We start from the raw sequence: 11,584 nt of genomic DNA on the forward strand, positions 1-11,584 counted from the left end.
CTAGAGGTGAATAAAACCATCAGGTCGGGGGGCGGGGTCCCTGGGGAAGTACCTCTACTGAATACTCTGTTGTGACCACCACCAGTGTGTCCAAGAGTTATCAGTTTGGTCTGTCCTCTCAGACAACACAAGTACCTTTTTACAGTGTGAAAGGTAATCCTCGTAGATTTTTAGAGCAGTTGGAGTGATGAGGACTTGGAATGGGACTTCCCACCACGTCTTTCTCCTTATGACTTTGATCACCACCCAGGCTCCAGACTTGGCAGCTTGTTTCTATGTATGCTCAAATTTAGATTTGGAGGGAGGAATAAGTAATGAAACCTAAACAGCAATGTTTCATTTTCCTATGCATCCCATATTAAGTCCTGTGAGGAGATTAGAGGATTAGTAGGTATGTTGTGAATAATTTTTAACCCATATGAAACCATCTTTTTCTGGATGGACAGTTATTTATTAGACTATTATCATAAACGTTAAGTAGTTTTTGCTGACGCATTCATTGGCTGACTCATTCTAATGAGAGGTTTTTCGTGTTTGATCACATTTGTTTACGGTTTGTCTCTGCAAATATACCGGTAGGTTTCAACGCGCTAAGTTTCGTTTCTCTGACTGTGACGATGTGGGTGCGCCTGCTTTAATTACCAGAGCAGGACCTGTTGTAGTACTGTACTACTATTACAATACTCACTGAACGACACCGCCCATGTTGACTGTCCAGGAATCGAAAGCGATCAAACGTCTCCGGGATTTCCTGAGAGACGCAAAACAACAGTATCCACAGCTGATGAGTTATATCCGTATTCAGACGAGTGTCCTGGACGAGTTTGGATACATTTGATAATACTGATCATTGATCATGGCTAATGCGAAGCTGCATAAACACTGCCAAACTGGACTGGACTTCTTTGAGTTTTTGAAGGAGACACATCGAGAGTCCATCACAGATAGACTTGAACTCAGAGACATTTACAACAGTGACTTCAGGAGCAGGTGATTCTTGGTCGCATACACGATCTGCGTAAATATAAACGTATCCGCAAATTATTTTCAATGTTAACATAATTAAATTTAAAATGCTTTCATTTTAGGAATCCGGGGACCAAGGATCCAAACTTTGGCGCTATCCTCTTTGCCCTGAAAAGGTTAAAAAAAATAACCAGAAGAGGAGATACTATTCGCTTCAACGCATCGGTAAGGTTTTGTACTTGAAATATGAGCGGCACTTTTTCTTTCGCAACACTATTTAAATGGTGATTATGAGTAGACTAAAACCCTTTTTAAAAAACAAACAAACAAAAACTATTAATTTAGTGTGGAATAGGCTCACATCTTTATAACACTAAGTTCCTTTGAGTTGCGGATAAACTCATATCTTTCCACATAAAACAGATATGCTGAGATGAGTTCCTGGTGGACTAGTCGGACTAGTCGTCATGTGCACCAGCTATAAAAAATATAAAGATGTTTTGATGACGTCATTAATAAACAACAGCTCATTTAGATTATGCAGTTGTGCACATGTCGTTGCCATCTCTTCACCCTGTGCTCTCTCCTCGAGGGAAGGACATGTTTTTCTTTGGATCCCAGTAGAAACAATGAAAGTCTCTTTTAAAGACCTATCATGTTGGCTTATTCTGCAAACTGTATTATCAGTTTTTGTCACTGAAAGGGGTAAAGCTTTTATAATTAACATTTGATGTATAACAATATTAAGGATGGTTTGGTTGGTATCGATTTCTGCCAAGCCAAAAAATAAATAAATAAAAAATTCAATTGCACATACCACCTATGTAGTTGTATATATGTATATATACACACATACACGCATGTATGTATATAAATAAATTGCATTCATAAAGCTTTCACATGAATTTTCTTTCTCCAGCATAAATGAGATGTAGTAATTTATTGTTTATTCAATACTGAAACCATCTGACTTGCAACAGGAATTATAACTTTGGTGAATGTAGGGACTGGGAATTTGCTGTTCAGATAAGCGATGACTCTGACCTTGCATTCGTGCTTCTGGGGAGGCTTGTGGGGGAAGGGATAGGAAAGCACCTTCTTTTCTGTTTTCAGTTTGTGAAGTCTCTTCCAAGACAATGTTTCTTTATGTAGTGACAGATTTAACTGCATCTCCCTATGAATGAAGAGTCGGCTTGTTACATAATACATTGGTTGGCTTGATCTGCTTCTGCCCATTAAGACTAAAACACCAGACAAAAAGAAAACGTAACGTTAAGGCAAAACATACTTTATTTGTAATTCCCTAAGTCTGCTAAGGATAATTATAATATTTTAGTCATTGTTTTGATCTGCTCCTGTTAGTTCAGTAATAAACCTCTTTACTGTTAAAAACACGACAACTTTGTGATGTTTCAGTGGACTGCAGCTCAGAAAGGGGTGTTTTTGTGTGACACTTTTAGAAAGGGCTTTACCTTACAGTGCGGATGTTGCCCCACCTTTAAGCCATAACTTATGAAACTAAAACTAAAGCTATCAGCCCACGTGACAGCTTAAGATACCACAGACTACCTCTGCTTTTATAACATGAAGCAAATTCCTGACGATGACTGTTTGTTGAGTTGTTCCTAAATTGTTTGTGTGTGTTTGCCTGTGTCAGGCTGCATCCTGCTTGGGGTGGTTGCTGCCATCAAGGAGTGTCATTGCTTTGGGATGAGGTGCCTGGTCTAGTCTAGCTCGTGGTACATGTCTAACATTCACGTGAATGTCAGGTGCAAAAGTTTCCTAACAGAACACTGAACTGTGATAAGATGGTCAATGTTACGTTTACTTCTCCTGTCAGTGGTTTTAATGCTGTGGATGATCAGTTTAACAATATTCACTGGTAACAAACTCTCAAACTATGCTGTTCCAGCATGGTGGTAAGAACAGTTGAGCTCACAGTTATCCTTGCATTGTTTTGCTTACATTCTGTTGTCTCTTTTGCCAATAGTATTAAAATTCATGCCATTTTTATATCCAAAGCATTGTCATCCAAATATAAAAATGACATGAAGTGATGATTTTCACAGGTCCGAGATCTTTATCAGGACCAGTGGCACACACCCAGGGCCCGTCAGCCACCGCCTGTCCAGAATGGAGCAGCCAGCCCTGGTGCACCACAGAATCACAGCTCCGCAGATGAAGCACCGTCAGGAGTGAGAGCTCGTAGAAAAATGGCCAGTCTTCTGATGAACCAACTCAAGACAGACTGGTACCAAGACAGACTCCCCTTTTTGATTTCTGTGTGCATGTTTGTTTGTGTCTGTGGTTGTCGCTACAAGTCTGCTCTGTTTTTATACCTTGTAAATGTTACTATCAATTCAGCTACAATATTTTAAATTAGGCTTTTAGCTCCTCTATGCTTTTATACTCCCAACATCTATCCTACTCTACTGCCTGTATTAAAGAATACACTTGAAGCTGGTAACTAAGAAAGTTTACTCTTTGGCATCCACAGGTCTCAGTTAAGTGCTAACAAGCATGGTGTCCGCATCACCAGCGACCAGCTGTTTGAGAACGGAAAACTAAGCTTGTTTATGGAAAACACATATGAGGTATTTATGCTATAAAATTGCACCCCCTTTTCTGAGAGTCATCAACTGAAACATAGAAAACAATTATTAGTCATGGTTTGGACTCATGATCGACTGCATGCATTGTGTTTTCATTTTCTTTACGTTACAGGGCTTGATAACTCTGAATGTGGAGAACACTGGAACACAAGTGGTGTATTTCACTTACTACACTCTACTGTACTGGCTCAGAAACTTCAAGCTGACTGACGAGTGCAAAGTGACCAAACAGAACCCTCTGTCACTCAAACCTGGTAACTGTCCGTTAGCTGACACACACACACACACACACATATTTAACCACGAAGACACTAAACTCCCAGTCTGTTCTCAGGTGACTCCTATGAAATCCAGGTTCACTTCAGCAGCAGTTCCGTTGGTTTCTATCCAGCTACACTGGCCTTTGAGTTCAAACCAGACCTGGAGCCCTCCTCCCCTGCCTTCTACATCGTGCGCTATATTGAGGTCAAATGTCGAACTTCTCTGGGGGTAGAGCTGGCACCTGTAGCCCCTTACAAGCCTCGCTCCATCCCTCCTTGGACTCCACAGGCTCCTTGCATGATTGTGGAAGGACTGCCACCTGAAGGGTGATAGAAATTAACATACTTCTAAACATACACATTAAATGTAAAAATATAAAGGCTGCATGCCCTGTAATTTGATAACCTTTTAAATGTTTTCTCCTCTTCTCAGGCTGTCAGTGATGAGGCTGGAATATGTGGTTAAAGTAAAACAGTATGACAAGCCAAAATACATGGACCAGCTCCTCAAGTCACTGAATCAGCCTATCGCCTTCTCTGAAAGAAGGTAAACTCACTTTAGATTCAAGTCAAAGCTAAATAGATGGTTGAAAGATAAAAATTGGTCTAATAATAAAACATTATGACCATTATATCCATTATATCACAGATAATGTGGTTCATGGCACCTGTCAGTGGGTGGAATATATTAGGCAGCAAGTGAACATTTTGTCCTCAAAGTTGATGTGTTAGAAACAGGAACAATTTAGTGACTTTGACATAGGGCAAATTTTTATGGGTAGATAACTGTGTTGGAGCTTGTTCAAAACCTCAGAAGGCAGTGAACTGGCAACAGGGTCATAGGCAGTTGTGGCTCACTTACATGGGGTGTGGGGGGCTACTTCCAACTGACTTCCATATACTTTTTATGTGGTCTATTTCAAAGGACCTTGCTGGAGAGTCCCCTGAGCTGGGAGAACTACTCCGAGAAGTTCCACATTCTGCTGTATCTGGAGGAGCATCAGATGGAGGTTGACATCACGAAATACAACATCCCCAGCGAGGGTGAGGAACCCGCTGTCATGGAAAAAGACAAGAATCTCTTCATTCTGGAGGTATGGTATCCATTAGTGTCTCTGGTTGTGAAGAGCATACACCAGATTTCACGTTAATATTTAACACAAGGAAAAAAGTACACAAAACATTATGGGGTAACGTGTCATTTCCAGCATGGTCTCATGGAGGCAGTGTTGTCTCACGGCTATAGCGTCTAAACCCACATACAATGATGCACAGTTGTGTGTGGCTTATCGTCACAGTAGTGTATTTTTTTCCCCACAACATGTCTTTGGACTCATTTATGGGGGATGCATTCCACTTGGTCTGAATACTCGGTTCCCTTTAGTGTCCCAGCAAGCTATGACAGTGACTGAGTTCTTGTTAAATACACCTATGACAACATGATGGGCGATAATTTATTGTACAGTATATACCACCATAAACAATCCCCACATCGAATTTGCCATCTGGCGATAAATATGATAAATGCAAGTTGATGACATAGGCGTGTGCGACGTACTGTACATCCTCTCAGCCGCTCACAGCCGTAACTCACCTGTGGCTAAACAAGATTTCTCATTAATAATATGGACTGGTTCAGATATCATAAGGTGAATGTGGAATAAATTTGTCCCATATGCAAGGTTTGCAAAATAATAATAATGATGACTACACAACAAAGCAACAACAAATTTATTCCACCACCTGAAGTGGTGGAACAGTGAATCACCAAGCCATGTGATGGCACACACACTCCTACATTAGTGAGATGTCTGACCCTGAGGAGAAGAACAACAACTTATCTCACATTGAATGAATGGATGTTGATGGGAACAAGCTGCACTGTTAGCTTCTCTTCTGCTCATATAGTAGTGTGCCTCTGGGATTTCACCTGGGGACTGAACAGGCTCTTGGCCAGTTACAGGGAACCCGTCAGAGTCGGAGTGTAATATGCGATCTTGTGGGGCGGGGCCTCCTCTGTACAGGTCTAGTGTAGCGCGCTGTGTGAAACGAAATCACTGAATGAGAGAAGTGCTGACTGATAACATCTTCTGCCTCCATTTATCACCTTCACATATATAGTTTGAGTCACAAGCTTGATTAAGAAAATAAATAAATCCTGCATTCCTGAGGTCAGGTTATGATGTTGTATGATAAATTATGAACAAATTCTACATCAAACACTGGACAAATAGGAGAAAGACATTACTCTGCATATTCACTGATATAAAATGTAATTAGCTTTTTTTCGATTCCTATTCACCTACCAGGTACTTGGTGTGTCTGAGAACCGCCCGTCTGTGCTACGAGGAGATGCTCTGATGGTGTATCCTGAAGGAGAGAAAAGAGTGAAGTACCGTGGCTACGTCCACAGTGTGAACCTGGACCGTGTCAAACTGGGCTTCAGCTCAGAGTAAGATCAAGACACAGTAACACAAGGGGGGGAGTTTGGGAGATATTCAAAGGGCTCTTTCTAGTGCTGTAAAAGACAAATAGTTCAAATGTGTAACTATTGGAACTACAGGTCATATGTGTCCCTGTATTGTCCCATTAGAGCCTGTTATGCTTTTTTTTGTCAGCGATTTGCTTTAAGGAGCTGAGGGGAGAGTCCTGTGGTGTCCTCCCTGTAGTCATAGTTTCAGATTGGAAGTTGTCAGCAGGAGAAGGCAAAAAAACACAATACATAGCAGAATAAAAAAAAAGAATTGCAAATTTTTGATGAAAACATTTTTTTTTTAGTATCCAAGATTGAAACCGTTTCATAATGTCATTACAGATTGCAGAAACGCTGGATCAAAGGCATGAAGTTCCATGTTGAGTTCACTATCAGCCGCCTGATCCTGCGTCTCCAGCACAGAGCAGTAGAATTTGCTACAACGTACAGACTGAGGGATGTGCTGTTTCCAAGTGCACCTCCCTTCTCCTGTCAAAAAAAGCTTCCCCATCTCAGGTGATCACTGTCTGTTGTATCTCTTCACCTACGTCTGAGTATGGAATGTGACATAATAACTGGGCAGCACATGTGACCACACCAGTCAGCTACGACCGGGTCAGGACTCGTGTCAGGAGGAAGATTTAAAAACAAAAACAAAATCCATGCCACCACGGACAATGTTGAGAAACTCTAAACTCTTTCCAAAGAAGCATTTTCCAGCTTTAACATGACATGAAAGTGGTCTCAGTTACTTTTCACTGAATACAGGGTAAAATGAGGATCTCAACAGTAATAATACCCCTACACAGGATAATGGAGTCGTTTAAAGAAGTTTAAGAAGTTTCTTACCTCTGTTCCTCCATTTTTCTGTTGATAGTCTTTTTGACAGGAAGCTGGAGAAAAACCCAGAGCAGTATCAAGCGGTACAACACATTGTAGCCGGGTCATCCAAACCAGCCCCGTACCTGGTGTTTGGTCCACCTGGAACAGGTACTACACATTCTTCTTTGGTTGTCTTTAGAGAGATGTGTAAGCAAATCAAGTTTGACCCGCCCTCCCTTCAACATCTCAAAAAGCCAAAAATCCAACTTTATTCTGAAGTTCATTGTTCTGTTCAGGCAAAACTGTGACTCTGGTGGAGGCCATCAAGCAGATAGAGAAGTCCCAGGCCTCCTGCCACATTCTGGCCTGTGCTCCTTCAAACAGCGCTACTGATCTGCTCTGCAAGAAGATTTTGGAGCATGTGGAAGGACGTAAAGTGCACCGCATGTATGCAACCAGCAGGGATCCACAGCTTGTCCCTGATGAACTGAAGGTCGGTACTCTTATATTACAAGTGATAATGATTGACACTTCAGTGCGCGAATATTGTTTTTGGTATGAAGCATTTCTGTCGTTCAGAAAGCGCCTCTCCATTCACATGACATGAAATCATTCCGTTAGATTATCTTACCCTAACTGGACTTGATGATTGATCAGTGCCTGCGCACGACACAGTGAATCAGGATCATTCACTTGCTTTCCTATTGCTTTAAAGTTGTGCTTCCTGGAGATTTATATGTTTGATGAATTTGTAAGCATTTGCGTTTGTGACACTGTGGCACTTCACAGGCATGCTCTAACCTGGAAGGTGACTGTTACGTTTATGAAGCTAAAGAGAAGCTGATGGAGTATAAGATCATGGTCACCACATTGTTAACAGCTGGACGGTAGTTAATCACTCACACTGCACTCTGCTTACATGCATGGCACAAAAGTAACAGGTTGCATAATATCATACACCGATCAGGCATAACATTATGACCCCCTGCCTAAAATTGTGTAGCTCGGTTTCGAGTCATCTGAGGTCTGGTCTAGGTGAGTGGTACATGTCTAAATAAAAACCACATGAATGCCAGGTCCAAAGTAGAACTGACTTGTCATAAGATGGTCAATGGAATTTATTTCTCCTGTCAGTGGTTATAATGATGTGACTGATCGGTGTATTTACAACCTAATTGTGCTTCCCATCATTCAAACTACAGAGGAAACAGATAAACGTTCAGACGTGTGTTTATTGATTTGTGTGTACTTTTTGGTGTCTGCAGGCTGATCTCAGGAGGCATTCCTGCAGGACATTTCACTCACATGTTTGTTGACGAGGCAGGACATGCTGTGGAGACCGAATGTTTAATTCCTCTGGCAGGTAAAAAACACAAACAAAAAAAAAAAAACGAAAGAGGAGTATAATACGTAATTATATTGCGCTTTCTTTACACAATCGCTGATTTTCTGCTGTCCATGTTACAAAGGGTTGCTCGATGCAGAGTCTGGTCAAGTTGTTCTGGCTGGAGACCCCAAGCAGCTTGGACCCATTCTCAGATCTCCTTTTGCCCTGAAATATGGCATCGGTAAGAACAGACACACACTCATGCTCCCATGTGCATGATTAATAAAATGAAGATTTTATTAGTCACTCGTGTGTGTAGTACACTGCTGTTGCTGAGTGTTGCCTGTGCTCTCTGCAGGAGTGTCACTGTTGGAGCGCTTGATGAATGATTTCTCTCTGTACCGGAAGGACAACGACCAATTCAACAAGTCCTTCGTCACCAAACTGCTACGCAACTACAGGTGCCGACCGCAGAGATGGCTTTAGGTCACTGACTGACAACAATGATGTACTGATTGAGATTTTCTTTTTTTCAGGTCCCATCCTGCCATTCTGAAGATTCCCAACGAGCTCTTCTATGACGGAGACCTGGAAGTTTGCGCAGATGAAATTTTACGCAACTCCTTCTGTGGATGGGAATGGCTCCCAAAGAGGGTAATGACTCTTTTAGCCAACACATACTGTTATAGTGCATGTGCATGGGTCTGATTCAGAAATTGAAGCTTAAATAGTGACTCCCAATACGAGAGACATACTCTAGTTATAATCTAAACCATTTCTCCACAACTAATACATATTGATGCAAGTTTCTTATTCACTGAATTCATCACCTTAATTCCTTTATTGAATAGGTAAGTGAATCAAGATGAATAAGGATGTGATGGTGATTTTTGTTTTGTTTAATAAGTAGTTTATTCTAGCTATACAATTATTCGCACACAAATCTGAGTAAAATATTTCCTACGTACCTTTCAGAACTTCCCAGTGATCTTCCACGGGGTGATCGGTGTTGATGACCGTGAGGCCAGCAGCCCTTCATACTTCAACATAGCAGAGGTGGAGGTGCTGATGTACTACGTAAAGAAACTTCTGGAGACACATGGCAAGAAGGGACAGCCCACTATTACACCAAAAGACATAGGCATCATCGCCCCCTATAGGAAACAGGTCCTAACTATTTCCACCCATTACATCTTGAATAACCATAGTACAAAAGGTGTGTTTTCAATGTTTAGATCAAAAGCTGAAGCAGTTTTGTTTTTCCCTTGTGTGTAATACAGGTGCAGAAAATCCGCAAGGCCCTGGATAAAGTTGGGAAAGAACTTAAATCCAAGAACATGGAGCCCCTCAAGGTAACTATTTCACACTGAAACAGTATGAAACACAGAACATCCAATGAGTCTTGAATATACACTGGTCAGCCACAACATTAAAACCACTGACAGGAGACGTTAATAACATTTACAATTCAATGTTCTGCTGGGAAACCTTTAGACCTGTATTTGTGTGGATGTTGCTTAGACATGTACCACCCACCTAGATACCATAGGACACCCTCAGAAGACTCATGTCCATTCTCTGATGAGTCACAACTGTTTTGGAAGCACAAGAGAGACCTACACAATGTTAGGAAGGTGGTCATAACGTTATGCTTGATCAGTGTAAACTTGTGTGTCAGGTTGGCTCAGTGGAGGAATTCCAAGGCCAGGAGAGGATGGTGATCTTGGTGTCTGCAGTTCGGAGCAGCCCCAAATACCTGGAGAAGGACCAACATTTCCACCTGGGATTTGTCAAGAATCAGAAGGTACACAATGAAAACACATTCACATCCCTGTATACGTTTACGTACCCTTCCGACAAGTTTTTTTTTTTTTTTTTCCCCTTGTCCAGAGATTCAATGTGGCTGTGACTCGAGCCAAAGCCCTGCTGATTGTTGTGGGAAACCCTGTTGTGCTGAACACAGACGTTACATGGAACCGGTGCGTATCAGATTTTTACCTCTGCTTTCAGCGTTCATACATCAATAAACACATGAAGAGTCCATGTTAACAGCATCATTGTTCTGTCCTTGTCCGCAGCTTCATCCAGTACTGCAAAGATGAAGGAGGATACACTGGCTACAGTCAAGCGGAGGAAGAGGACGACATTGAAACAAGACTTTCACAACTCTATATTGGGATTAACCCTCAAGGTACTACACAAAGTTTATTTTCATGGGTAAATCCCTTATGCTTCTATTTTGAAATTACTGTCCACTTTACTTTTTCCCTGTTTGCTTTCTCAGTGGAGGTTGAGACTGAAGAGAGCGTAGTTCAGCAGCAGCTGGATCCTGAATGGAGGAATGACCTGTGAGCAACTGGATACCTTGGACTTCCTCTAGCACCTGAAGAGACATGTTTTGAGTTTAATTAGGTATTTGTTTTCACCAGACATTAATCAATTCTCCTAAAAGGGATCATCATGGTGTCTTGTGCCTCTGCACCCATGCAGTGGTCCCTGAGGACACAAAAGACAGCATCTAGAAACATGGTGGTCATGTAGCTGAGACATTTTTAGCTTAGCTTTAACAAAAACACAATGACCAAAGTTATCTTCAACTTCTGTTGATATGTCATCCTAAATCCTGAACACTGCACTGTTAACAGTATAAAACACTGCCAGTATTTACAAGGCATGACATTTTAAATACAAGCAATAGGATATAGACATGAAGTCTAATGTTTGTTTACATCTGTAAGTGGACTCAACAGTTTCACATAAAACAGCTGCAATCACTGATTTAATTCAACTTGAATGTTCAATTTTAAACTTTTATACTTGAAGATGTATTTTGTCAACACAGCCTCAGGTTTGTTGTTTAGGTCTGTCCGTACAGCTGCTTTATTCGTATATACACCAAATGAATGAATCATGTATGTAAGCGGTATTTTCTGAATAATAACAAAAAAAAAATCACATATGGAATGCAAGTGCACCAAATTCCTTCTACTGGATGATCAAGTTTGGATTGTTTACAACTTGTTCTGTGTGTTTTGTTAAATCCCATTTTGATACCAAGAAAATGGTAGTAATTTGCAATAAATTGACTTGAGTATTTAAAAAAAAAAAAAGAAAAAGGTAACAC

General features: G+C 41.1%; 1 protein-coding gene across 1 annotated transcript; it reads left to right on the forward strand.

The window, feature by feature from the left end:
• The first annotated feature begins 337 nt into the window (after nt 1-337).
• LOC125011579 (putative helicase mov-10-B.2) lies at nt 338-11,570 on the forward strand. Its single transcript, XM_047590781.1, has 23 exons — nt 338-990; nt 1,089-1,191; nt 3,036-3,217; nt 3,464-3,560; nt 3,691-3,832; nt 3,913-4,165; nt 4,272-4,385; nt 4,764-4,932; nt 6,148-6,290; nt 6,654-6,827; nt 7,189-7,301; nt 7,430-7,626; nt 7,923-8,020; nt 8,399-8,496; nt 8,603-8,701; nt 8,819-8,921; nt 8,997-9,114; nt 9,436-9,627; nt 9,741-9,812; nt 10,139-10,264; nt 10,351-10,439; nt 10,539-10,651; nt 10,745-11,570. The coding sequence occupies exons 1-23, from the start codon at nt 857-859 to the stop codon at nt 10,810-10,812; spliced, it is 2,997 nt and encodes a 998-aa protein (XP_047446737.1). The 5' UTR covers nt 338-856; the 3' UTR covers nt 10,813-11,570.
• The last annotated feature ends 14 nt before the right edge of the window (nt 11,571-11,584 follow it).

The sequence above is a fragment of the Mugil cephalus genome, chromosome 1, assembly GCF_022458985.1.
Source record: "Mugil cephalus isolate CIBA_MC_2020 chromosome 1, CIBA_Mcephalus_1.1, whole genome shotgun sequence".
In the NCBI taxonomy this organism is placed as follows: Eukaryota; Metazoa; Chordata; class Actinopteri; order Mugiliformes; family Mugilidae; genus Mugil; species Mugil cephalus.